The sequence below is a fragment of the Sycon ciliatum genome, chromosome 11, assembly GCF_964019385.1.
Source record: "Sycon ciliatum chromosome 11, ocSycCili1.1, whole genome shotgun sequence".
NCBI classification, from domain to species: Eukaryota; Metazoa; Porifera; class Calcarea; order Leucosolenida; family Sycettidae; genus Sycon; species Sycon ciliatum.
In genome coordinates, this window is record NC_088653.1 from 5462179 (window position 1) to 5489091 (window position 26913).

General features: G+C 43.8%; 1 protein-coding gene and 3 long non-coding RNA genes across 4 annotated transcripts; 2 read left to right on the plus strand and 2 right to left on the minus strand.

Annotated features, from left to right (window-relative positions):
* Positions 1–1047: 1047 nt before the first annotated feature.
* Positions 1048–2267, minus strand: LOC135827302 (uncharacterized). The gene is made up of 3 exons (XR_010555379.1): positions 2126–2267; positions 1394–1467; positions 1048–1286 (listed from the first exon to the last, which is right to left on the minus strand). It is a non-coding gene; the product is annotated as an uncharacterized LOC135827302 (long non-coding RNA).
* A 204-nt stretch (positions 2268–2471) lies between these two features.
* LOC135827473 (uncharacterized) lies at positions 2472–5462 on the plus strand. Its single transcript, XR_010555461.1, has 2 exons — positions 2472–2715; positions 4737–5462. It is a non-coding gene; the product is annotated as an uncharacterized LOC135827473 (long non-coding RNA).
* A 1333-nt stretch (positions 5463–6795) lies between these two features.
* Positions 6796–9559, minus strand: LOC135827324 (uncharacterized). The gene is made up of 2 exons (XR_010555391.1): positions 9133–9559; positions 6796–7267 (listed from the first exon to the last, which is right to left on the minus strand). It is a non-coding gene; the product is annotated as an uncharacterized LOC135827324 (long non-coding RNA).
* Positions 9560–17058: 7499 nt separating this feature from the next.
* Positions 17059–19102, plus strand: LOC135827021 (uncharacterized). The gene is made up of 2 exons (XM_065339542.1): positions 17059–17065; positions 17769–19102. Exons 1-2 carry the CDS (start codon positions 17059–17061, stop codon positions 19100–19102), a joined length of 1341 nt encoding a protein of 446 aa, XP_065195614.1.
* The last annotated feature ends 7811 nt before the right edge of the window (positions 19103–26913 follow it).

Genomic DNA, 26913 nt, shown 5'->3' on the forward strand with positions numbered 1-26913 from the left:
AAGATCTTTTATTTCCGAAAAATGCCTTTTACAGCCTTCCCACATGCATATTGGGTTTTGCACTCTGTCGTGTATGATGTCCATACCGTCTTGAAGGTTTTTAAAAACCTCTGAAAAACCATCATCCACAGACGAAATCATTTCGTCCCTCATTTTCTGCAGCCGATGAAAGTTTCGGCTGAGTTCCTCAAACCGTTTAGCCTCAGAACGCAGGCGTAGAATTAAGTCATCACGTGACAAATGTATAAAGGCAGTGTGCGGAGAAACGGGTGTGTCCGAAAGCCGAGAGAGTGCTTTCCTCAGCGTTCCGTCAAACAATTTACAAGCTGCACACCTGGACCCAGCAGCTATCAGGTGGGGACAGACAACAGTTCGAATGCAGCGTTGTGGCACCCAGGCTTCTTCAAGATTCGCTACCACCGTACCATCTGAACCCCGGAAGATACCACCTTCAGGACGCGTCTCCACTACCTTCTCATACTTATTGTAAGAACACCCAGAGCATTCACTGGCAGTTGCCAACATATGCAGAAGTTTGGAAAAGTGGTCAGCTGATGACACTACATTATCAGATACATCAAGCTGCAAAGGCACTTGTATCCCATACATGAATGTTGAAAAGGAAAGGTTAGGCAGGATTCTAATGCTACGTACAGCATGTGCGGGACTTCCACCAAAGTAAAATAAATGCAACCCTTCATTTCCCTCGTTATCCAACCGCCAGAGCGAAAAGGTTGAGGCATGCGAATAAAAGAACTCCGAGATTTCAGATAATCCAAAAGGCTTATGATCCGCAGTCTGATTGGGTGCAAATTCCCACGTAGCTAAAGCTAAATCGATATCGCGAAGAAGCGCACTCCTGTCCGCTTCGGTCATGCAATTCTTCAACGCATGGTGCAGAGTCCCTCCATGCCCCTGAATGATTTTCGAAACCAAGTCACTAAACCTGGCCCACCTGACGCGCCCACGATACTTTCCGGAGTTCGTTGACTTTGTCGGAGCTCGCTTCAGGTAAGAGGTTACCTGTGAAGGCGAAAGTTGATCCTTGCAATTCAAAATTCGATTTGCACCGTTCACTGCACGTTCAAAGGCCAGCAATGCTGCGTCCCGCGCTCTAAACGAGTTTGTGGGGAAGCTGGTCTGCAATATGCTGTACAGCACAAGTTCCCTACAGCATGGTGGGTCACCATTTTTCCAAGTGATTGGGTTACATGCTGGGTGCAGCTCAGCCTCGATGCAATGATTGCGTGAGTTGTCACCAACAATAGCTTCTTTCGATTGAATTCCTGAAACAAGAAGCAAGAAGAAAATTCACCCATTCACCCATACATATGAACTACTCCCCACTTCATCGTGCATGCAGGACAGCAATGCTGGAGCATGACCATCGTACCTGTTGTGCTATTCGTATCTTCATGTTCTCTTAAAATTCGCTTCAAAGGCGGATCAGCATCACCACGTGAGGTCCTATATTGACATATAAACAGAAAGAGAACAGACAGAACTTTGGTGTTTGAGTACCCAGGTATGGTGCTCGGCACACTGCAGCTATACATTCGTTTCGTATAGTTGTACTGAAAACCGCGGTGCTTTACTCGTCCCAAAAATAGTGACATTTGAAGATGAATTTGGCAATCAAAATTGCCTCCTAACGTTTCCATTTTTTTAGGGATAAAACGAGAAGTTATGTAGATGCTATTAATCAACAGTTCATAAATCCACGTCTTTGCCGAGTGGAAATATATGCTTGCTAACATGATGTATTTTCAATATGTGCAAATGTGCATTCACAACAAATTCTGAAAACAGGCAATAACTACACGAATTGTCCCTGTTTCCGACTTATAGTAATTAGGTTAACTTATATTTGCACGATACAGCGAATCCAAAGAGTCTATCCACTTGTTACAGCTATACAAAAGTACGAACTTGAAAATGTTTTTAGGCTCTGATTTCACCACGACGTTCAGCAGAGTTTAGTTAGATCGCTGTGCTAGTGTGTGGCGACAGCCTTTATCTTCGCCGGAAATACTCGTTCAGAGTGTTCAAACTTGGTCAGACTTCAGGAAACATGTTCATTCGATCGTCATTTTCAATAAATTTTGACATCACAAAACACTCTTACCTTTTACCCAAAAGCTGAGCCTGGGAAACATTGGCCGCCATCCTACTTGCGTCAATGACCACTCAAGGCCATATTGAAGTGTCACAGCAAGCCAGCATATGATAAGATGACTCTCACAAACGATATTCAGCATCGATTAACTCTTTTCATCAATATCAATATCTGTACTGATGTGTGATGAGAACTCTCAGCTACTTTTTTTTTTTTTGAATGAGTCAAACGTCATGCACAGTTTCTGTGCCCGTGTCACCTCCCGGTATGTGTAGGGCTCCCTGCTGTCGACGACATGTCCGGCAAGGCACCTCCTTGCGTGAAAGCAAGGAACCCTTTTTTTTTAGAAAGGAAGCTTCTTCTCCAAAATTTAAAATTTTTGAAAATTATTCCTTCTGAAAATATCATCGCGTTCTTGACCTCGAAGCTGACTGCTGAATGCGATTAGGAAAGAAGATTCCTGAAGATACACCAGACTGATTCTGGCAAGCCGTCTGTCGTCTAGATATGCAGTTGTTCGTCATGCATGGTCAGCAATCTTCCTCGTTCGTCCTTTCGTTTTCCTGACCACGATGATGACAAGCAGCTCTCATGCTCAGGTTAGTGCTGTACTTGTATGTCTGGGCACACAACACATCTGAGATTCACCCACTGACGTTATCGAACTGAAGAATGCAGCAAGGGTTCCTCGGATTCTCTTGATTTCGGAACAAATTTCCTTCACTTTCACCCTCTCAGTCTCTTCCCCATGCCCTCCATGCATGCACAATGCAGCTTGCATTTCAATTGCTGTTTTTTATACTTTGGCAGTGCCTCTGCTACACTTTCATATAGAGTGAGGTCCTGTAAATAGGATCGAACATTGTTGGTGGTGGTGTGTGTGTGTGGGGGGGGGGGGGTACGTTTGCAGCCAGGATGTAGGAATGACACTTCTGCACAGCAGGTGGCAATAGTCAAAACTGGTCACTCTACAAATCCCATACCTGCCAACCTTTGCAAACCTGAGATCCAATGACATACCTAGGCATGAAAATGTATACAAAAGAAGCTCGCGGTGAGGCATGGAACTAGTGCACTTTTGGGTGCCTATTACCGCCCTCGATATCGGGACGGTCCCGGCCAAATCGGAATGGTTGTCAGGTATGAAATCCCAACCGAGAAAACCATTTAATTAAAAGATAAACTCGGCCAGGACATAGCGACTTTCTGTTTGCCGGGGGGGGGGGGGGGAGGGTCATCGTCCGCAATATTGGTAGAGTTACGGTTACATTGTATATGTAGATACATGTGCATCAGGGATTCATAGCACCTGGGGAGACGACATGAGACCTAAGTACCCAAAACGTTGTGAGTTGTGACCCCGGATGGGGTAGTTCTACGTGATCTGTGTTTCTATAGACCTTATTCGATAACGTGATTTTTGGACTCGCCTCCAGGGATTTGTTGTAAGCTGGGGCACGCGTACGTGAATCGAGTGGCAAGAAAGGCCCAGTTCGTACAAGGGAGTAGTAAAATACCGGTATTTTCTACTCCTATGTTCCCACGCCGAGTCCACTGTGCACTGAGTGCAGGTCTCTTGCCGCTCCCTGGTTCCCGGGACCCTGGTTCACGTGATTGTGACGTTTATTGAATAAGGTCTACATGTATATGCGGGCATGCATAAATCAACCCTTCCACAAGGACGGCTCAAACAGGCAGCCAAGGAGTGAAAATTTCGCTCCTGGGGCTAGGAGTGAAACGAAGGCCTCAATTTGCCAGATGAACCTTCTCCATCGAAACGAACGAAGGTGTCGAATAATTCTTTTACCAGTTCACAGTTGCCGTTCACGCGCACTCCCCAGGGTGGGGGGGGGGGGCTACTATGCACTTGTAGTGATACTTACCGTAAGCCAAGTGGAACACGACTAGTTGACTGCACAGACTACAGTACAGTATACATGCACATGTGTACAGTGAAGATCAGTGCATGGATGCCTGCCATAATCGTATGTTGACCTTCGTTCGAATTGAAAAGAGAGGGTCGTTTCGAAAAAGAAAAAAAGCTCGATGGAAGTATGATGCTGCTGACAATTCAAGACTCACTGAAGTCGCCTTTCTGGAATGGATCATGCACTCTAGGTACATCCAATTGGATATGGACTCAAATCATTGTTACACCATTATTGTTTGGTTAGTTATTGTACATCCCATAGCATGTACAATCAACCTTGTGAATAATCTACCTCGGGTTTACAAAACAACTCGCAAATAACGACACAATCTTCAGATCTAGTGAACATTTGATTGCATACTTCCAACCTCACGAGTAACAACAATGCGAATAGCGACACTTTTCTCATTCACAATCGAGGGTCAGTATTCCCCAGGTTGACTGCAATTGCCAATCAAACAGGAGGGGCGAAAGTCGACCACGGCTGAAAAGGCATAAAGAAAAATTAATGTATATCATGAGCTAGATGGCTGAAGGAGGAAGTAGGTTTTCTGAGAAAGCAAGAAACAGAGGTGAATGAAGCACCAGGTCTGTCCATGCAGTGGATAGAATTATTGCATTGAAAGACAGGCTCTTTACATCAGCTTGCTACTATTATACCTACATTTGCTTTCTGCCTTTTTCATGCAGGATTCTGAAAGCTGGAGCAGCTCTGCTTACCTCGACCACTGAACTTACAACTAACTTCCAACCAAGTACAAGGCAATATTATGATGAATCAAGCACGCTTGCCATCATGTCGTCATTGCAAAGTACATCGACAACATAGATTTGGTGCCGACTATGTATGATGTAGAGTGTGCTCTATGTATCTATACTACTGATTGGCCTACATTGTACTTATGTGGGCTGAGAGTAATCGATTGTGCTATATGGCAGTTTACTTGTATGTCATAGATGTTAACATTGCACACAGCTTCTGAAATGCTTTCTGTTGCACTGGCCTACTGCGGCCCACTGCAAATAGATTGTAGTGGCATGGGCCATGCCATAATTATAATAGTATACCGGTACTACACCAACAATTTCACTGGTGCACTGTACTTACTGGTACGAGTAGATCTACATCATGCACAGCCTTGTCACTGCTTTTCTCATTTTTTATTAATTTACTGTACTGTACACATTTTGGCACAGCTCTTCCACAAAGAGTTACTAGTATTTTCTTCTGCATACCTACTGTATACAGTGACCTGACTGGTAACATCTATGGCTGTGAAATCACAAATTTCTGGGTTGACAGCCTCGAACCTATACGATTTGTTTCTAAGAACGTGCTATAAGAAATTTTCTATTGAAGTATTCTACTGTAGCTCGCAGGACATGGAGTGCAATTACGTAAAGTTTGGAACACCACTCTTCTGTGATTTGGATGTCAAATTATGAAATTCAGTGTGTGAGGTAAACCCATGCATGGCATACACTGCTATAGTATGACTCGGGGTAAAGTGTTCCAACGCATACTCATTATAGTGAATAGTTGTGTGACCAACGTTGTTGCTGCTGGATAAATAGTACATATTCTGAGATAACTGAAGCTACACAGCCATCTAATGTTCAGACATGCATCGAAGGGGCCGTAACGAGATCTGCAAGGCATGATTCTATACCTGTATTTGATGCTCTCTAGCCTAGGACATTCACCTGCCTCATTTTCTCTGTGCTGCATTGATGAGTCCATTAGTAACTAAAGGACGAAACAGCATGCTGTCTGCAGATTGGTAATTGTGTAAAGACAGACGTGTATGTAGCGGTAAAGCTCAGATACATGTGCAACATAACAATCCCGGTGTTTGACAACAGCACAAACCTACACCGCAATTCTTAATTTTGGGCTGTGGTGTTCTTAGTATTCCAGGTTGGATGTTCTGTAGGCTTCCACGTTCTTGGGCGCACGACTTTACTGTGCCGAAGAATATTTTCAGCCAATGAACCCAGAGCTTGGTGGCAGATGAGTGCCATGGAACAGCCTTTTGCATGTGGCTTTCACTACATGCACATGTATAACGTTCAATTGATGCGGAAAAATCAGACGAGGACTTTTGCAGTTATGAGCAAGGTCCCCACGAATGGTCATGTCACTTCACAGAATATATGAACTGATAGAGTAGACCTCGGTCCCCTCAGAGAACGCTTGGGGAAGTCGGGTTCAACCATAGATTTATACTTAACAGAGAACGCTTGGGGAAGTAGGTTTCAACCATAGATTTATACTTAATATTCTTTACAACAAGGATCGATGTGTTCCTTCGGATGCCCTTTATCGACTTTCACACACTTCTCCTCTCTCCTTTCGTCATAAGCACCATCTCTGTACACTGGTTCATAAAATATTTCTTCATAAAACCCCTTCACACATAATGAAGTACAATTGGTTTTCGACAAGCTCAACCCGTAACGCGCTTATCCTGCCTCTTGTTAAGTCAGCCCGGTATCTAAAGCCCCCCTTGTTTTCCGGTTATTCTCATTGGTTAACTGGGGATATGTCCAAAACCATACTAAGTACTTGAGCTGCTCATGAGCCCCACAATTATCAGGCCCGCCGGTCTGGTTGGTCAGGTTATCACCAGACCAACTTGTTGGCCACCAACAAACGTTTCCTACCGTGGAGGACGTGTGTACCCGCCATGAAACTACCGGACCAATCAAAAACTGCTTCCGGCGGTACTGATTATAGTACAGGTTTAAGTTAAAAAGCGGCTCCATTTTGTCATACATTAAACCAACTCTGTCATTGCTATGCTACTCAAAAAGAGTAGTGATGTTTATTCACAAATGAATCACAATGCTATCAGAGAAATTCGATATTCTCCAATTTTAGGGGCACTGCAATACTATCCAAAATTAATGCTGCATGGTCATTGTTATGAAGCAGTCACCTCAGTACAGCAATTAAACAGGCTGATTATGTGAACGAGATTCACGGCAAATCTTCTTCCATCAGTGCTGTTCAGTCTTGAGTGGTCCACTGAGACAGGAAAACAACCTGTTCGGTCCTTCCATACGAGAAACAGAAATTGAACATGTTCCAGGGTGGAGGTGGCGAGTATCGGCAATGTAATGCACCTTTAGGCCAACATGACCATCATTCCGACATGGATTTTCAAACACCTTCGCTCGTGAGAGTGCCTCAGAGTGGTATTCATCAACAGATTGCAATCCTGTAAAACACATGAAAAGACATAGCAGCAACAGAAAGAAACCTAATGTTATAGAAACGAATTCGAAAAACAAAGTCTACTATTATTCTAATACAGTGAACCAAGGTACAACCACACTCCAGGAGGCAAGCAAAAGAGCATATAATCCGAAGGTTGCGATGCCTGTATGTATTGTATTTATGTATTTACGGATTCTCCACAGGCTAAATCGAGGGAGTCTTTGTCATGCCACACTGGATACAACATGCTACCAGAATCACTTTCCCCAGAATTGATGATCTTTTCTTAGGGTGTTATATAAGACACATCTGTAGCCACTTCATCTTGCTCACGAAATCATACACCACCACACAAACGGGTCCTTCGGCTATTATACTTTGGGTGGTACATGGTGATGTATGATATTGATAATCTATTGATACCATATTCAAGTCTGACTCTCACCGTGAGATCCTGGCAACAATATTACCTGGTACACGACATATTCAGACACTGACATAAGCATCTTTTTGGAACAACAGGTGTGCCTATCTGCTAGTGTAATGTGACACACATGCAGAACACATGCAGAATCAGTCATAGCTAATTTTACCCCCTCACTGTTGTATCCGCAGACTCCACTTCGCGGTGTCAAGTACTCTTCTTTCGGTGGGCTACTCCACTAAGGCGCTTGTCTAAAAGGACTCACATTCATCCTGCAAACCAACACGACTTGCATAGTTTTCACTGTCGGCCAAAGTGCGTGCATTGCACACATTGAGATTCACTCCCTCCGTACAGGCCAGTACAGAGCTGCCCACCAATTGAGTCTGTTTTGCGTACTCAGACTTCTGATTTTCCGTATCTTGCAGTGTTTTGCGTACTGCCGTGTACATTGCATGCATACTTGCACTGTAATGTTTTTTGACACGCACATGCATGTCGGTGGCTGCATTTGGTAGTGTAAAACATGTGTGACTTGCACTCACGACATTATTATTTTTGTGCTACATGTACATGTTGTTGTGGTACGGCATGCACTCGCTTTGGTACAAGACTATTCATCACTCAGCTTACACTTGCAATGCTTCTACACAGCTGATTGATCCTCTCCGATTTTCTATACCATTTGCTCAATTTCTGTAGTGCGCACAAGGAGTGATTTTCCGTACAAATCCAGAAAATATGGAGGGCTGGTACTTGGTAGCACTGCTAGTATGGTAGTACCAGGCTAAGCTGGCTGGAAGATCAAATACTTCTTTGGTTCTTTCAGTCATTTTCACGACATATGTTTTCTTTATCATGATCCCCGGGGTGTGACATTCTTATGAATGCAGAAACTCAGTCTTTCTAACCGAGTCTCACGTGCAATGTGAATTTGTTCTTCTTTTCTTCACAATGCCATGTATCGATTCATCGCTTCTTCCCACCCGAGATCCTATGCAACAGCGATTTAAAGATTGGCTTTATCAAATAGTTAATTCAGAGAGAGAGGATCAGTTGTGGATGCTGTGACAGCATAGAGTGTAGATTGGTGTAAACATCATTGCCCAGCAGAACCGTATTCACAGGGATCTGCGTTTAGCATATGGAAGCTATTTTTTTAGAATTTGTACACGTCCAATAAGCCTGAAGAGAAGAACACCTAACTTAGACTGTCCTAACGTTATCGAACGCACTGCCAAAGTAAAAACAACATTTGAAATGCAAACTCGATTGTGCATGCATGGAGGGCATGGGGAAGAGACTGAGAGGGTGAAAGTGAAGGAAATTTGTTCCGAAATCAAGAGAATCCGAGGAACCCTTGCTGCATTCTTCAGTTCGATAACGTCAGTGGGTGAATCTCAGATGTGTTGTGTGCCCAGACATACAAGTACAGCACTAACCTGAGCATGAGAGCTGCTTGTCATCATCGTGGTCAGGAAAACGAAAGGACGAACGAGGAAGATTGCTGACCATGCATGACGAACAACTGCATATCTAGACGACAGACGGCTTGCCAGAATCAGTCTGGTGTATCTTCAGGAATCTTCTTTCCTAATCGCATTCAGCAGTCAGCTTCGAGGTCAAGAACGCGATGATATTTTCAGAAGGAATAATTTTCAAAAATTTTAAATTTTGGAGAAGAAGCTTCCTTTCTAAAAAAAAAGCGTTCCTTGCTTTCACGCAAGGAGGTGCCTTGCCGGACATGTCGTCGACAGCACAGTGTCGGCAGATCCACGTTTGTAGGCTGCAGACCCGGCAGACGTTTTGATCATCCCGGCCTGGTGGTGAGATTTTGGACCCGGGAGTACTAAAAAGCTGCTCGCATCCCAGGGTGCTCAGTTTCGCTCTACCCACGCGAGTAGGGGTCCAGGTAACGGGCTCTCTTTCGCGGCCTGCGGAGCATAATATACCTCAGCCCAGGGCAGGTCAGACAACCCCCGCCGTGCGTGGCAAGTCCAGGGCTGAGCACACTCCTACAGATGATACGGCACAAGAAGATGACGATAGTGATGGCTTCACACCAGCCCGTAGGCCGAAAAAGAAGAGTCAACAAATGGCCGACCAGAGACCAGGTAACCAAGCTGCAAATTGTGAGATCCTGGATGATGCCTTGAGTAGTGTTCTGCACCGGACAGGATCACATTTAATATACGAGGTTCTAGCCGACAACATTATTCAGGGAGCCAGGCAGGGAGCCGCTAACGCCCGCAGGCACAGCCAGGCGGCTAACGACACCTGCAGTCGCTAACAAGCCCCGACCTCGGACGTACGTACACCATTGCTACATAATGTATCCTCATTCAACAAAAATAATAGTCATGTATATTACATTGAAAATGATAGGAAATTTCACACATAGTAGTTCTTCCTTTTCTCTACATCACTAAATCCCCTAGCATCATCTTTCATGCCAATGAGCAACCGAAATCTGCGATCATGTACCAACCACGACACATCCCACTTGTCCTTAGGGTTCATTTAGAAAAGCGATCCTGTCAGCTTTTCTATTATTGTGTTCACATGGCAAGAAAAACGACACCGCTATGCTACGTAAGTTTCTACGTAAGGTGCTCGGTATTTCACTTAGGCTACGTAAGTCTCTACGTAAGGTGCTCGGTATTAGATCTACCAACGGGTGGTAGCCGCGTGCGGTGCACGTGCATGGCAGACATTGTGTTGCATGCATGCAGTGCAGTCCGTGTTCGAACGTTCGGATGTGCATGCGCGAGGAACTTCCTTCTTTGGAACTGCTTCTTGTATGAGCTGTTTCGGATATTTCGTCTCCTGGCCTGGCTTATTTCGTTTCGGCGCTGCTGAGACCTCCTTTCGCGGAATATTACTCAATGACAGGTGAGTTGACCAGTTCCCTTTGATTTATTTGCTTGTGTTGACTCTTTCATTTACGAAAAGTGTGCTGATTTTGGGCGGAATGCAATAAAATTAATAATGGAAAAGCTGACAGGATCTCTTTGTTTCCTTCGATTCATTTGCTTATACTCACCCTTTCATTTACGGAAACGTGTGCTGATTTTATTCGGATTTAGATCCATTTTTATCTCTTTGCCCTTGTCTACAGTGTGCGAAGAACGCGAGTTCACCTTCTTGACGGTAAGGCTTATGTTAGATGTGTTGTCGAAATACTCATATTCATTGTACATTGGTACGTTACAAGTAAGGCACTGGTCAGTGACATACTATCGTTGGCAGTTCCCAATCTGGAGGGAAAGGTTCAAGGACCCATTGACCAAGTTTGCAAAATATATTCGCATATCAGGGAAAATCTCCATTGTGGAGAGGATCAGTAACTTGTTTGCTTCATACGAAACAAGCCAATGGGTGCAGTCTCGTCTCGTGAAGATCTTGTACTTGTATGATTGGATTTGTTTACTGGAGTCTGGGCTGTTTGATTTATTATTTGGGAGTACCGCCGAGATTGCACAGCCCCAAATAAAGTTTCGTGCCGCCAAAGCAAGAATTACGATCTGCAAACTGTTTGTAGTACATGTACCTGCAAGAATGTGCTGTACATGTATCGTACTTTCTCTGTTGCTGTTTCAGTTGCCGTCATGTTTCTAAAGAAAGGTTCTGTAGAGAGGTTCTGCAAAACGAAAATTCGAACGAAGTTTCGCGACAGTCCTTGCGAAAGTGTGTACGAATGTTTGCACGAATTTTACGTTCTGCACATTTTCGTAGTTTGCGCGGGCCAAGTGCACATACGCCATGACCCGATCTCACGAATTTTCCTACGACACTTCATTTCGCGTTCCCTGCAAGTTTCGCGTCCAAAGTTGCGAAAATTCGTGCGAAGTTTCGCACTTCATGACGTAGAACGAAAGTTTGTACGCATTTTCGTTTTGCAGAACCTCTCTAGTGACTCATTTGTTTCATATGAGACGAGTCAATGAGTTGGTGTGGCTTAGAATCATCTTTCGCTGTAGAAGAAATCTATTCGTATGTCTATTGGAGAAATAATTGTATTCACTGGTTATAAAATAGGTTAAGACAAACTCACAGAAGAAATACCATCGGTTCCTTGGTGTTCGTCCTAAAGAGGTTCGACTGGATATCATTCATACTCACCAAAAGATGTGTAAGATTTTATTATTATGGAGTGCCTTGTTTATCTCTCAGTACCTCCAACCATAGCCTTGCCCCTTTATCCTCAACATCAGTGTAGTTGTTGGAAGGAGGTGTCGGACTCAGCAATGTATTTGTTTACATTTTAAATACATGTTTATTGTTCCTCTTTTGCTGTGTTGTTTTAGAAAATCGTGGACTAACAGTTTGAAGTCATTGAACTACTTCCAAAAGTTGTATCGACATCAACAGGATTACGATTTCAGTGCAATATGATGCAGGATGACCTTATCACGAAAACCCATCATTATAAACCATTATAAACACAGAATCAACAAAAACATCTGCGACACGCACATGGTTACATTTATCAAATAAATCTGATCGAGGGTGGGGAGATCTGAAATATCTGAAAGGCAAGCCAATTTTATGACAGAGTCATGAAATTCTGCTACAGCAACATGCACAGAATGACCTCCGTATAAAAAAAGTATCACCACGGTCCACCACTACGTACTCACATGTTTCACCGCACAAAGAACATGCATTTTGCCATTTTCTGCAAGAAAAGGCTTGCACATCAATGCGTATAATACGGTATTGATCCCTTGATATGATGTGAAGGCCATCATTTAGTTTAAATTTACATATTGAGATAGGGCATTCCATTGATTGGTGACAGAAAAAACAAAAGAAATTATAGCAATAAAAACTGCTTTATGGCAGTTTTCTAAAAAAAGTTATTGTGTTCTAGTTCATGGACCCCGTCTAAAAAGTAAGAAATTAACGAAATGTGATAGCCGAAAATTAAAATTTCACACAAAACCTCACAATAATCACACACAGAATGAAAAGCTACATGTAGAAGACCTTTTCCCCTCGTGATCCTCTTTCCTATGCATGCATGACATGCATGTTGCCAATTGTTGGTGCAGTACAAGTTTAGGGTTGAAAGCAGCATTTCAAGTGCTGTGATTATTGTGAGGTTTTGTGTGAAATTTTAATTTTCGGCTATCACATTTCGTTAATTTCTTACTTTTTAGACGTGGTCCATGGACTAGAACACAATAACTTTTTTTAGAAAACTGCCATAAAGCAGTTTTTATTGCTATAATGAACGTATGCAGTCTCCGCTTCAAGGTCCATGCTCTAACCGCACTGATCCCCAAGTACGACATCCTGTGTATAGCCGAAACATGGCTAAACAGCGCGATCTCTGACGGAGAAGTACAAATCCCAGGTTATTACCTTACCAGATGTGACCGCGAAAACAGGACTGGAGGCGGTGTATCTACTACAAATCATCACTTCCCATCACGCCACAGCCAAATCTCCGCCTAGACGGCGTGGAAGCCGTCTGGATACTGCTGCGATCGAAGTCCCAGAAGCCCCTGTTCGGATGTGTATATCGTCCCCCGCAGGAGCCTGTCGCGTACTGGACTCTCCTGGACTCTGCCTTCCATAGAGCGTCTCTGGTGACATCATCAATGACCGTTGTAGGAGACTTCAATGTGGACATGTTCCGAGGCCAGAGAATGGCGCAACGACATCACCTTGAAGATGTCGCATCTGCTTACAGCCTCACAAACCACGTGCTGTCCCCGACAAGGATTACACCTCTCTGTCCCCAAGGTAGCACCATAGATTTAGTCCTTTCTACAGAGAACTCAGTGTCAACGTGCACGGTTGTTCCGTCCACCATAAGTGACCACTTTACCGTCCGGGTTGTTCCGTCCACCATAAGTGACCACTTTACCGTCCGTGCTACTATGACCTTTGCTGTACAGACGAAGAAGTGCGTGCGTGCTCCACCAACACGTAAGCAGCACAAAATCGACATTCCGCTATTTCGCGAGGACCTTAAATATTGCTTTGCGCAAGACTTCCCCTCTGATGCCGATGTCGACACTTACTGGGAGCTCTGGCACGATCGGTTTATGACTGTGTTGGACACACATGCCCCGCTTGTGCAAGGGGCAATGAAATCTGCAGAACCTGTGCCTTGGTCAAACCGCGACATTTATCAGTTGGACAAGAAAAAGAAAAGGTATCATCGCCTTTGGCTGACCGACAAAGGAAATGTTCAACTCCACCAGCAGTACCGGAAGGTTCGAACTCAGGCAACGAACATGTATCGCTGTTGTTGGAATGAGTACTTCGCACGTCAATGCCAAGAACATTCCAGAACCCCCCGCCAGATTTGGAAAGTCATCAATACCGTCACCGGACGCGGGAAGCAGAAAACCGAACCAACCTGCAACATCGAAGAGGTAGCCAACGTGTTTCATGACATTGTGACGGATCCAAAGCGCCCATCATGCCTAGCCTCTCCCGTCGGCCCACTTCCATCGGATAGCCTGCACACGTTCCAGCCAGCCTCTTGTTCCGTAATCTACCGTCTACTAAGTCAAGTCAACCCTGCGAAAGCAACGGGCAGCGACGGTGTCCCAGGATTCCTCCTGAAGTCCTGTGCTGAGGTCCTCACACCATCTGTCACCACACTCTTCAACCTGTCACTGAAATCTGGTGCAGTGCCTGCCGGTTTCAAGTTGGCGGCTGTAAGCCCGCTGTTTAAGTCTGGAGATCCGTCTTAGCCGACAAACTATAGGCCAGTGTCGCTACTTTCGATTTTGTCAAAGTTGCTGGAAAAGCTGGTCCAGCGGCAGCTTGTACGGCACCTCGACCACACCGACGCTATCCCGGAAACTCATTTGCATTTCGCCTGCAGCACTCGACGGGTGATGCACTAGCCTTACTGGTTGATCAGCTGCAAATGGCTCGCGACAAGAAGGACTCCGCTGGAGTGTGCTTCCTTGACATGTCGAAGACCTTCGACAAAGTGCGGCATGCAATTATGATCCAGGACTGCTTTGAAATTGGAGTTGGCGGTACCAGTCCGTGCGCCAGATTCAAAAAAGTCGTCTAAAAGTTGACTTTTCATTTTCCGCACTGGGCAGTTTGCGGGTACTTTTTGAGTCGCATTCTCAATGGTGGACAATTTTGGAAAATGGTTTTGTGTCTATGGCTCGTTTGTTTTGGCATTTCGCTACCTGTGTGGTGAGCCTAGAAATTGCGCTTAGCCGTGGCAACGCAATGGTGTATTCCGTTTTTCAGCCAGATGACTTGTTTCGCTGTGGTCCGGCATCTTCCTAGATTCTCAGCCGTCGTCGAATTTGAGTATTTTCGAAACATTTTTTAGGGTGCAGGCGTGGGGCAAGGCTTTCACTCCCAGCCAATGGCACCATTTGGCATAACTCAGCCCTATGAACACGTCACCAGGCCCTCGTTAGTGTCCAGCCCATATTTCCAAAAAATGGACTGGACTTGAAACTTGAGTGCACAGACAGTACTATGCATTATGCACGTAATGACCATATGCAATAACTTTCGCAAGCTACACGACAAGGACACGCTGCAGAATAACATAATGATATTCACACCATATGCCATTGTGGTGCACCGTGATACCAATGACAGTATATTTATCGGTGATCAATTGCCTACTGGGTCGCTCCGTTGCCGAGAACGTCAACTTTGCGGACTGTGGAATGACCCGCGACACCGCCAACCACCCCTGACACAAAGCCAAATGCTGAAAGAGCTGACTGATACGGTACCTAGCAAGTTAAGTGGATGATGCTTATCTTCAACAAAACCAGGACATAAAGCAGTGCTACGATAAACTACCTCCAGTCACCGGAAACAAATACAGTGCATTACGCATATTATGGATAGAGATTGCACTAGTACATGTATAATTGTATACCAATCTTAGAGTAAGAAAACAAGTTATCGGGTCTATACCATCAGAGTTGGCAGCTATATGTATTGGATTCTCCTGGTGTGCAGAATGATGCTGGCGGCGCGGTTCATATCCACTGTTGGCTTGCTGTCGGCAGTACTTTCACTATCTCACGTCTAAGGCATTTCATAGTCTGCATGACTTGGATCACAACGCCATAGTTATCCACACGAGAATGGTAATAAATCCAGATCACTAAGGCCTTCTTCATTGCAGTTGGCGCAATACGTTCACGGGATTGCGTCTCCGACCTCCAAATTGTAATTATAGCTGGCTAGTCTGTTGTTTATTGGCAGACAAGAATTGCGATGCTTCTTCAAAAGAGGCAGTTTAGCGATGTCTGTCCATGACATATTCCGCATTGCTGTGTGTGGAAGGAAAGGTGCAACAACATTAGATTGCTGCTGGCCATAGACATCAAACTGCAACATCTGGGCTTCAGCTGTCACAGGTCCATTGACAGAGAGACTGCCGCATATTGCACATACTGCAAACTATTGACTTCATGCCATCGCCTCATGGATCAGAAGTCACCACACTGAAAGAAGAACAGCAGAGGAAAACAGAACTGATGCAGTTAATTGGCAGCAACAAATTTACTCCTTCATTTCATTCGACGAATTTGAGTCGTGCAATACAAGAAAAAAGTCAGAGAGCAGGATCTAGGAGAGGGCATGCACCAGTGCTGTTGTGCCTGTAATAATTAGATGCTCAGAATTTCACCACAATAATGCACATAATACTGACATATTTACACTATGCAACCTAGTAGTCAACAAATTCAGAAAAAAATCTAGTACTCCAGCTGGTGAAATATCCCACCTCTATCCCCTATGCTCAAATTTCCCTGTAAAATTGATAAAGGATAGGTAGATGCTCACTCGGAGTGGTGTTTGAAAAGTAACACAACAGGTCATGACGATTTAGAGCATGCTCAATTGTCTCTTCTCATAAAATCACAATATTGCCTGTGCGTGGTTTATTTCGGGTGCAATTGTGGGGCACATAGGTATCACTCTAATTTCTCGTGCATTCGAAAGATAAAGCTTTGGTCTATCACCCCACAAAGCGGCTTTAGTGTCCGCGATGGGTAAATGCCTTACCTGGTGTGAAATTGGTGACCATATTCCTCGTTTCAGCAATTACAAAAGTGAGACATTCGTCCTTGGTGGCTGCTCACGAACTGCAAGCTCCAAAATGATTTTCCAGGGTACGGCGATAGGTGTCTACATCACACCGAGCCATCTCTCCAGTGTAGGAAAGGTCTCCTGACGAGACTAGAAGGGCTCTAAGCTGCAAATTTCATTGAAGTATTCACCATTCGGAGATAGGCGAAATCAACAGAAAACAAGCCCGCAGGTGCGGCGCCTTGGAGGCTACGATTCCCGCGAGAAAATGAAAATCGGTCTCTCAAGGGCCTTGGCGCACGGACTGGTACGGTGATGAAATGGCTCGTTAGCTACCTTACAAATCGGACACAACAAGTCCGTATGGGTAGCGAACTGAGCAACATCACAGTATGCACAAGTGGAGTACCCCAGGGATCTGTATTGGGGCCCATACACCCGAGCGGTAGCTGCAGTAGCTCACCCGACCCCTAGCAAACAATTTGCTGACGATATTGCTTTCGGTGGTTTTTATCAGGGAGTCGTAAAATTGGTATTTTACGACTCCCTGGTTTTTATTATTTCAGTTCGTTGCCTCAACTGTACAAAGTACAAATATCAAGAGGGACGAACGAAAAGAAAAAATAAAACAGAGCAGAGAGGAAGATGCAACTGAAAGGAAAGAGAAACGGAGAGAAACGGAGAAGGAATGTGGACTGGGCGGATTCATGAACCATTACTAGAGAGAAACAGAGAAGGAATGTGGACTGGGTGGATTCATGAACCAGTCCATTTCAAAACTATAGACGTGTAGGCTTTTTGAAATATTTCAAAAATGGCTGGACCTTTTTGGGAATAGTTTTCGGAATATTGCTCAGGTCCGCTCCACAATTACTCTACACGTGAACATTCACCCCCAGGCCCCAGCCTCTCACTATCCTCTGTGCATATAGAGCTCCAACAGTACCTGTGGCATTTTGGCAAAGCCTATCTAGCCTAACTGATGACAAACTAGATTGTACACCGGCCTCCTCCGCGTGCATAATTCTAGGCGATTTCAATGTCAATGTCCAAGACCCTAGTCACGCACACTACCCTCACCTACGAACATTCTGCTCTGATTTTGATCTCCGAAACGTTGTTACGTCACCAACTAAATTCCCCAATGCAACAACCATAGACCTAGCACTGATCTCAAGCTCCTCCTCCACCACGTCCACTGCAAGACCAGGCAGTGATGAACTGATTTACAAAGACTGCAATGTTATTCCATGTGCTATTTCCGATCACCAACTTGTTCGTGTGACCTACACTATCCATGCTACCACCAGCACACTCAAGACAAACAGACAGGTACAAGTACGAAAGCCACCGCTGCGCACGTTGAAGATCAAGCGATTCCAAGAGACAGCTGCTAAGCATATGTCTACTCTCCACCAGCAGATCACACGCAGTTCATCACAGATGTCTCTAGATAGTTATACTGAACACTGGCAGGATGCAGTCAGTGATGCCTTGAATGAGTACTGCCCACTAAAGACCGTTAACGCCAAGAAGAGCTATACTCCATCGCCTTGGATAGACGATGAGCTCCGGCAGACTTTATTCAAGCGTAAACGAGCACACTGTGCAATGATAAAACGTCCTGATCGCCCAGACCTGCTGCAACAATTCCGAACTCTACGAAGACAATGTAAACTTTTAACTAGGAAGAAACGGTCTACATACTTCCAGCAACAACTAATCAATCATCGAAACCACCCAAGAGAGCAATGGAGTGTCATGAACAATCTACTGGGTAGAATTAAAATCAACCGGGAACCTGCTGCCGAAGTAGCCGACATCACAAAGACATTTACAGCCGTTGTCAACGATACATCACTTTCTGGCAGTACACTACGCACTCCCAATGGCCCTTTATCGGAATACTCACTGACACAGTTCACACCAGTCACTGTTCCACAAGTCCAACTCCATATCCAGAGAATGAACAGTCGTAAAGCCACAGGACATGATAACATCCCCGCCCAGGCTTACAAGCTCATCAATGATGAGATCGCCCCATCTTTGGCCAAACTATTTACCATGTCTCTTACATCTGGCGATTTTCCATCGACTTACAAACTAGCAAATGTGCGGCCTATCTACAAGCGTGGAGATAAGTCAGTCCCATCTAACTATAGACCAATATCAATCCTGTCCCACATGTCTAAGCTACTGGAACATATTGTGCACGACCAACTAATGTACTATATCTATAATGCACCACCACCACTGGTACCCCTACCTGCTGAGCAATTTGCCTACCGCAGAGGCCACTCCTGCGAGGACTTGCTCACTCCCGTGATCAACGACTGGATGCTCTCCTTGGACAAAGGTGATTAACACTGATTATGTCGTAGCTGCCTTTCTAGACATGTCCAAGGCATTCGACACAGTTAGTCATGCAGTTCTACTGAGTGAACTTCTGGAGATCGGTGTCGGTGGTACTGCCTTGCAGTGGTTCTGTAGCTACCTTACCCACAGGAAGCAACGTGTAGTCACCAAGACACAACACGGGCTAGAATATAGCAGCAACAGGGGGGTTCCGCAAGGCTCCATCTTGGGACCCTCTCTCTTCAATCTGTCAGTCAGAAAGCTCCCCTCTGTACCCCAGCACTGCAAGGCTCGACAGTACGCGGACGATGTCTCCCTTTACAAAGCTGGCAAGAACGTTGAACAGTTGTGCAAGGAGCTGACGGAAGACATTGTCAAAGTGAAAGAGTTCTTGGCGGCCAGAGGCTTACTGCTGAATCCTTCCAAGACGCAGTTTGTCGTGTTCAGGTCAAAGTGCAAGCCCCTTGACCCCAGCGTCGCTCTACAGCTGGGTGAGGTCACAATCAACCCTAGTGCACACATTCGATACCTTGGCGTTGTACTCGACGAACATCTCTCCTTCGGAGAGAACGTTAGCCAACTAGAGCGGAAAGTTGGAAGTAAGTTACCCATGTTCAGAAAGGTCCGAGATCACATGACGGTAACTGCGAAGCGTGCATTTTACATTTGTTCCATTCAGACAGTACTCGAGTATGGGAGTAACTCATTTGATCATTGCTTGTCAGTAACTCTTCATGACCGTCTAGTCCGTCTTAGTAATAGAGCTCTACGCATTGTGTTCAGTATACCTCGCTTTTCTGACGTATCCCTTGTTAATGCACGCCATCACATTCTCCCTTTGTCTGTGCGCTATCAGTTCAAACTCTATATCTTAGTGTTTCGTGTCCTGAATCAGTTAACTACTACTCTCCTTACTGATTGCTTTTGCCTTCGTTCTACTTCTACTCGTACCAATTCCTGCACTCGCTCTCAGGTATCTTCGTCTGTCACTCTACCAAAAGCTAAAACTCGTTTCGGTCTCTTTTCAGTTTCTTTCATCGGTTCCGACCGTTGGAATGCACTCCCCACTGCAGTCCGCTTATGCTCTTCACTGGACCTATTCCGTAATTCAGTACTTTCATTTCTAGGGTACCCTGTAAGAAGGCCTTAGGCCTGTGGGGATTGCCCTATCAAATATTTGATAATAATAATAATAATTTGAAAGTAGGACGGAGGCAGAAAATATTACAAAAAATGTAATTTCTAGGCATGCATCTACTCAAGAGTCACCACCAGCCAATTAGGACATGTGTCAAAGTATTGAACGTTTACGTTCCCTTCCTGTCAAAATACTACAGGGAATGATGGAAATAAGCTAAAAGACTACAACTATAAGGAAAAGCAATTCAGAAATATATCACTCCAATTATGTGTAGAAGTGACACGAAAAAATGGATGTGAAGAATCAAGAAAACAGCATGCAAATCCAATAAGTGACAAAAACGTAGTGACAAGAAAAAGAGAGAAATATCAAGAGATCTATTTCGCACCTTCACGACGAACAGTGCGACAATATAATGTACAAACAGAATGATGGAGTCGCCATGGGATCGCCTTTGGGACCAGTCTTGGCGAACATATTTGTTGGCTTCTGCGAGTCGTCTATTGACCCTTCACTTTGGCCATCAATGTAGGAAACCTGTGATAAAAAAATTAAATTAAAAACTCTCAACTCCTTACATCCAGCATTAAAATTCACATCAGATGGTGAAAACAATGGTACCCTTTCTTTCCTGGATGTTAGTATTTCTTGTAACATGGATACGCACAACATGGACACGACCATTTATAGAAAGCCCACTTTCACAGGCTTGTATATCCCATGGTCAAGTTTTACTCCAAATAAGTCCAAAACACACCTCGTCAAGGCCCCTGTCTACCGTGCACATAGGATATGTTCCCCTCATCTGCTGGACGAGGAACTAGAACGACTCCTAACCATAATGACAAAGAATGGCTATCCAAAGACACTTTTAATGAAACTCATCAACCAGAAACCGACCTTGGAAAAGACGATTACTTTTGGACCAGAGAGATGCCCTGTGGTACTACGTTTGCCATGGGTTGGTGCCGGTTCTTCGCGCGTCGAGAAGGAGGTGCGGAATATTGTTTGTTCCTCTTATCCGTGTGTCAAATTGTATGTCATCTTTGGGACGACCCGTGCGTTCAGCGTGAAGAAGGACGTTCTACCTACCCTAAGCAAAATTAATTTAATCTATTTCTTTCAGTGCCGAAATTGTGAAAATCGGTACGTAGGTAGAACCTTTCAGCACCTGGGCGCACGGATTCGTCAACATGTACCGTTGAATCTTGTCCCTGTAGCTGCACGTGGTTCTCGACCTCGGCGTGGTCGTCCATCGAAGTGTCCAGTGCAGTATGTGTCTGAGGTGGACTTGTCCAAGTCCGCTGTGGATACGCTTGCCGACGCCTCCTCCTTTTCGTCGCGCGGAGGGCTGGAGCCAACCCAAACAACAGTCAACAAGAAGAAGAGACCTATGCGGAAACCACCGAAACTGACATCTGGACAATCGAGCCCCGGACGAGTCACCAGAAGTCAATTGAGGAGACGAATTGATGACGAATCAAAAGAACCAATACTGGAAGTGACCACAACGGTTAATGTGAAGAAACGAGGTAGACCACGGAAGCAGGACAGACTGGACGTGGAGCAGCACACTGATCTCGACCGAGGCAATCGGAATTGCAGGGACGCAGGGCGTAATGGGAGAGATTCGCAAGCGGCAATATCGGAGGTGACAACGGCCAAGTCGTCGGGTCAGAGAAACGGTACCTCGGCAATCAAGTATCACCTGTCGGGCAGTGCTAGTTGTCGTGAGTGGTATTCCGATGATGTATTCTCTGTTTTGTCGCGTGGTAGGTCTTTGTTACATCTTGCCGTGTTGGACGCTTTGTACATACGTAAGTTAGACCCTGAGCTTTGTGTTCAGAAGGAGAATATGTTGTCTTTGCAGTTGTTTGGCACTGTTCGTCGTGAAGGTGCGAAATAGATCTCTTGATATTTCTCTCTTTTTCTTGTCACTACGTTTTTGTCACTTATTGGATTTGCATGCTGTTTTCTTGATTCTTCACATCTATTTTTTCGTGTCACTTCTACACATAATTGGAGTGATATATTTCTGAATTTCTTTTCCTTATAGTTGTAGTCTTTTAGCTTATTTCCATCATTCCCTGTAGTATTTTGACAAGAAGGGAACGAAAACGTTCAATACTTTGACACATGTCCTAATTGGCTGGTGGTGACTCTTGCGTAGATGCATGCGTAGATAATACATTTTTTTAAAAATAATAATAATAATAATAAATATACAAATAATCTACGTGGAGATAAAAGTTTAATAATAGCAATGAAAAGTATGAATGCCGCAGACATCACCACGCAACATGACAATTTGTTCAAGGTTTGGTTTTGTGTGTTTCCAAAATCGATTTTCACGTTGCGATCATCAGTGGAAATACGCAACTAAAGAGATCAAGGGAAAAACAAAGGTTAAAAATCCAAAGAAGTGTGACACATGACGGGTAACTTGTGGTAAGTATTACAAAAAGTGAGAACTAAAATAAAGAGTAAGTGTGACAAACGGGCATGAACAGTGCAGAAACAACTCATGAACACGGGGTGCAAACTCACGAAAATAACCTAAGTGCTAAAACATGTTCTTTTTGCTTACACAAATCGGGCTTATGCGTACGAATACAAACAGCTTCAAGGACCTTCAACTGCTGGACATAACTTCTCTGTACTGTTCTCTGTACTGTGTCGTGCCCGTTATGTCCAGCAGTTGAAGGTCCTTGAAGCTGTTTGTATTCGTACGCATAAGCCCGATTTGTGTAAGCAAAAAGAACATGTTTTAGCACTTAGGTTATTTTCGTGAGTTTGCACCCCGTGTTCATGAGTTGTTTCTGCACTGTTCATGCCCGTTTGTCACACTTACTCTTTATTTTAGTTCTCACTTTTTGTAATACTTACCACAAGTTACCCGTCATGTGTCACACTTCTTTGGATTTTTAACCTTTGTTTTTCCCTTGATCTCTTTAGTTGCGTATTTCCACTGATGATCGCAACGTGAAAATCGATTTTGGAAACACACAAAACCAAACCTTGAACAAATTGTCATGTTGCGTGGTGATGTCTGCGGCATTCATACTTTTCATTGCTATTAATAATAAATATAGTTTCTAAACGATTCGATAACAGACGCCCAATTTGGAAAATTTTATGCACAAAGTGATCACAGATTTTATGTGGTATAGATGCTGGCACAACGGTTTTTGCCTCGGTACGCGTCTATAGTTTTGAAATGGTTGTAGAGCAGAGCAATGCATGAACAGAAGGCGGTGCAGGGAATAGTTGGCAGGGAGTAGTTGCAGGGAGTAGTTGTACTACTCCCTGCTCCGGTGCATAGTACTTTTCTCCCGGGGGCAAAGCGCGGGGGGGGGGGGGGGAATAGTACAATTGTGGCAAGTGAAATCCGACTCTTGCCATAGGGGACAGCGCCACAAATGGACAATAAAAACTGCTTTATGGCAGTTTTCTAAAAAAAGTTATTGTGTTCTAGTCCATGGACCCCGTCTAAAAAGTAAGAAATTAACGAAATGTGATAGCTGAAAATTAAAATTTCACACAAAACCTCACAATAATCACAACACTTGAACAACACATGCTGCTTTCAACACTAGACTTGTACTGCACCAACAATTGGCAACATGCATGTCATGCATGCAAAGGAAAGAGGATCACGAGGGGAAAAGGTCTTCTACATGTAGCTTTTCATTCTGTGTGTGATTATTGTGAGGTTTTGTGTGAAATTTTAATTTTCAGCTATCACATTTCGTTAATTTCTTACTTTTTAGACGGGGTCCATGGACTAGAACACAATAACTTTTTTTTAGAAAACTGCCATAAAGCAGTTTTTATTGCTATAATTTCTTTTGTTTTTTCTGTCACCAATCATGGTAATGCCCTATATCAACATGTAAATGATGGCCTTCACATCATATCAATACTGTATTATACTCATTGATGTGCAAGCCTTTTCTTGCAGAAAATGGCACAATCATGTTCTTCTGCGGGGAAACATGTGAGTTGTGGTGGACCGTGGTGATACTTTTTTTTATACGGAGGTCATTCTGTGCATGTTGCTGTAGCAGAATTTCATGTCTTGCCTTTCAGATATTTCAGATTTATTTGAGAAATGTAACCAGGTGCGTGTCACAGATGTTTTTGTTGATTCTGTGTTTATAATGGTTTGTAATCATGGGTTATCGTGATAAGGTCATCCTGCATCTTATTGCACTGAAATCGTAACCCTGTTGATGTCGATACAACTTTTGGAAGTAGTTCAATGACTTCAAACTGTTAGTCCACGATTTTCTAAAACAACACAGCAAAGGAGGAACAATAAACATGTATTAAAATGTAAACAAATACATTGTCGAGTCCGACATATCGTTCCAACAACTCCACTGATCCTGAGGATAAAAGGGGCAAGGCTATGGTTGGAGGTACTGAGAAATAAACAAGGCACTCCATAATAATAAAATCTTACACATCTTTTGGTGAGTTTGAATGATATCCAGTCGAACCTCTTTAGGACGAACACCAAGGGACCGATGGTATTTATTCTGTGAGTTTGTCTTAACCTATTTTATAACCAGTGAATACAATTATTTCTCCAATAGACATACGAATAGATTTCTTCTACAGCGAAAGATTCTAAGCCACACTAACTCATTGACTCGTCTCGTATGAAACAAATGAGTCACTAGAGAGGTTCTGCAAAACGAAAATGCGTACAAACTTTCCCTCTACATCAGGAGGTGCGAAACTTCGCACGAACTTTCGCAGCTTTGGATGCGAAACTTGCAGGGAACGCGAAATGAACAGTCGTACACACTTTCGTGTGATCGGGTCATGGCGTACGTGCACTTGGCCCGCGCAAACTACGAAAATGTGCGGAACTCACAAATTTCACACAAAACCTCACAATAATCACAACACTTGAAATGCTGCTTTCAACACTAAACTTGTACTGCACCAACAATTGGCAACATGCATGTCATGCATGCATAGGAAAGAGAATCACGAGGGGAAAAGGTCTTCTACATGTAGCTTTTCATTCTGTGTGTGATTATTGTGAGGTTTTGTGTGAAATTTTAATTATCGGCTATCACATTTCGTTAATTTCTTACTTTTTAGACGGGGTCCATGGACTAGAACACAATAACTTTTTTTAGAAAACTGCCATAAAGCAGTTTTTATTGCTACAATTTCTTTTGTTTTTCTGTCACCAATCAATGGAATGCCCTACAGTAGAGTCGCGCGCTGAAGAAGTTAGAACGTGGAGCCCAAGAACGTCCAGCTTGAAATTCTAAGAACGCCTCAGCCTAAATCTAAGAACGGCGGTGTTGGTTTTCTGGCAGCTTATGGGATACATATCATCCAGGACGAATTGTTTCTAAGATTGCTGACAAAATAAGAACATCCCAGTCTAACCCCTTGGAAACAACCTTCTTATTATTATCAAAAATTATTATCAAATTTGTGATAGGGCAATCCCCACAGGCCTAAGGCCTTCTTACAGGGTACCCTAGAAACTTCTTGGGCGCGCGACTACAGTGTACATGTATATCAATGTATCTTTCCTGCTGGAAAATCTACCAGACATCATACCACTCATCATACCACCAAGAGTAGATAAACACTCTTGATACCACTCATCATCTGCGGCCTTTGGACAATCCTTAAATAAAAATCAATCAATCAAAAAAAAAAAAAAAAAAAAAAACATGTATATCAATATGTAAATGATGGCCTTCACATCATATCAATACCGTATTATACGCATTCATGTGCAAGCCTTTTCTTGCAGAAAATGGCACTAGCATGTTCTTCTGCGGGGAAACATGTGAGTAGTGGTGGACCGTGGTGATCCTTTTTTTATACGGAGGTCATTCTGTGCATATTGCTGTAGCAGAATTTCATGACTCTGTCATAAAATTGTCTTGCCTTTCAGATATTTCAGATTTCCCCACCCTCGATCAGATTTATTTGAGAAATGTAACCAGGTGCGTGTCGCGTTTTTGTTGATTCTGTGTTTATAATGGTTAATAATCATGGGTTATCGTGATAAGGTCATCCTGCATCATATTGCACTGAAATCGTAACCCTGTTGATGTCGATACAACTTTTGGAAGCAGTTCAATGACTTCAAACTGTTAGTCCATGATTTTCTAAAACAACAAAGCAAAGGAGGAACAATAAACATGTATTAAAATGTAAACAAATACATTGCTGAGTCAGACACCTCGTTCCAACAACTCCACTGATCCTGAGGATAAAAGGGGCAAGGCTATGGTTGGAGGTACTGAGAGATAAACAAGGCACTCCATAATAATAAAATCTTAACACAACATCTTTTGGTGAGTATGAATGATATCCAGTCGAACCTCTTTAGGACGAACACCAAGGGACCGAAGGTATTTATTCTGTGAGTTTGTCTTAACCTATTTTATAACCAGCGAATACAATTATTTCTCGAAGAGACATACGAATAGATTTCTTCTACAGCAAAAGATTCTAAGCCACACCAACTCATTGACTCGTCTCATATGAAACAAATGAGTCACAAGAGAGGTTCTGCAAAACGAAAATGCGTACTTCGCACGAACTTTCGCAACTTTGGACGCGAAATGAACTGTCGTAGGAAATTTCGTGAGATCGGGTCACTTGGCCCGCGAAAACTACGAAAATGTGCAGAACG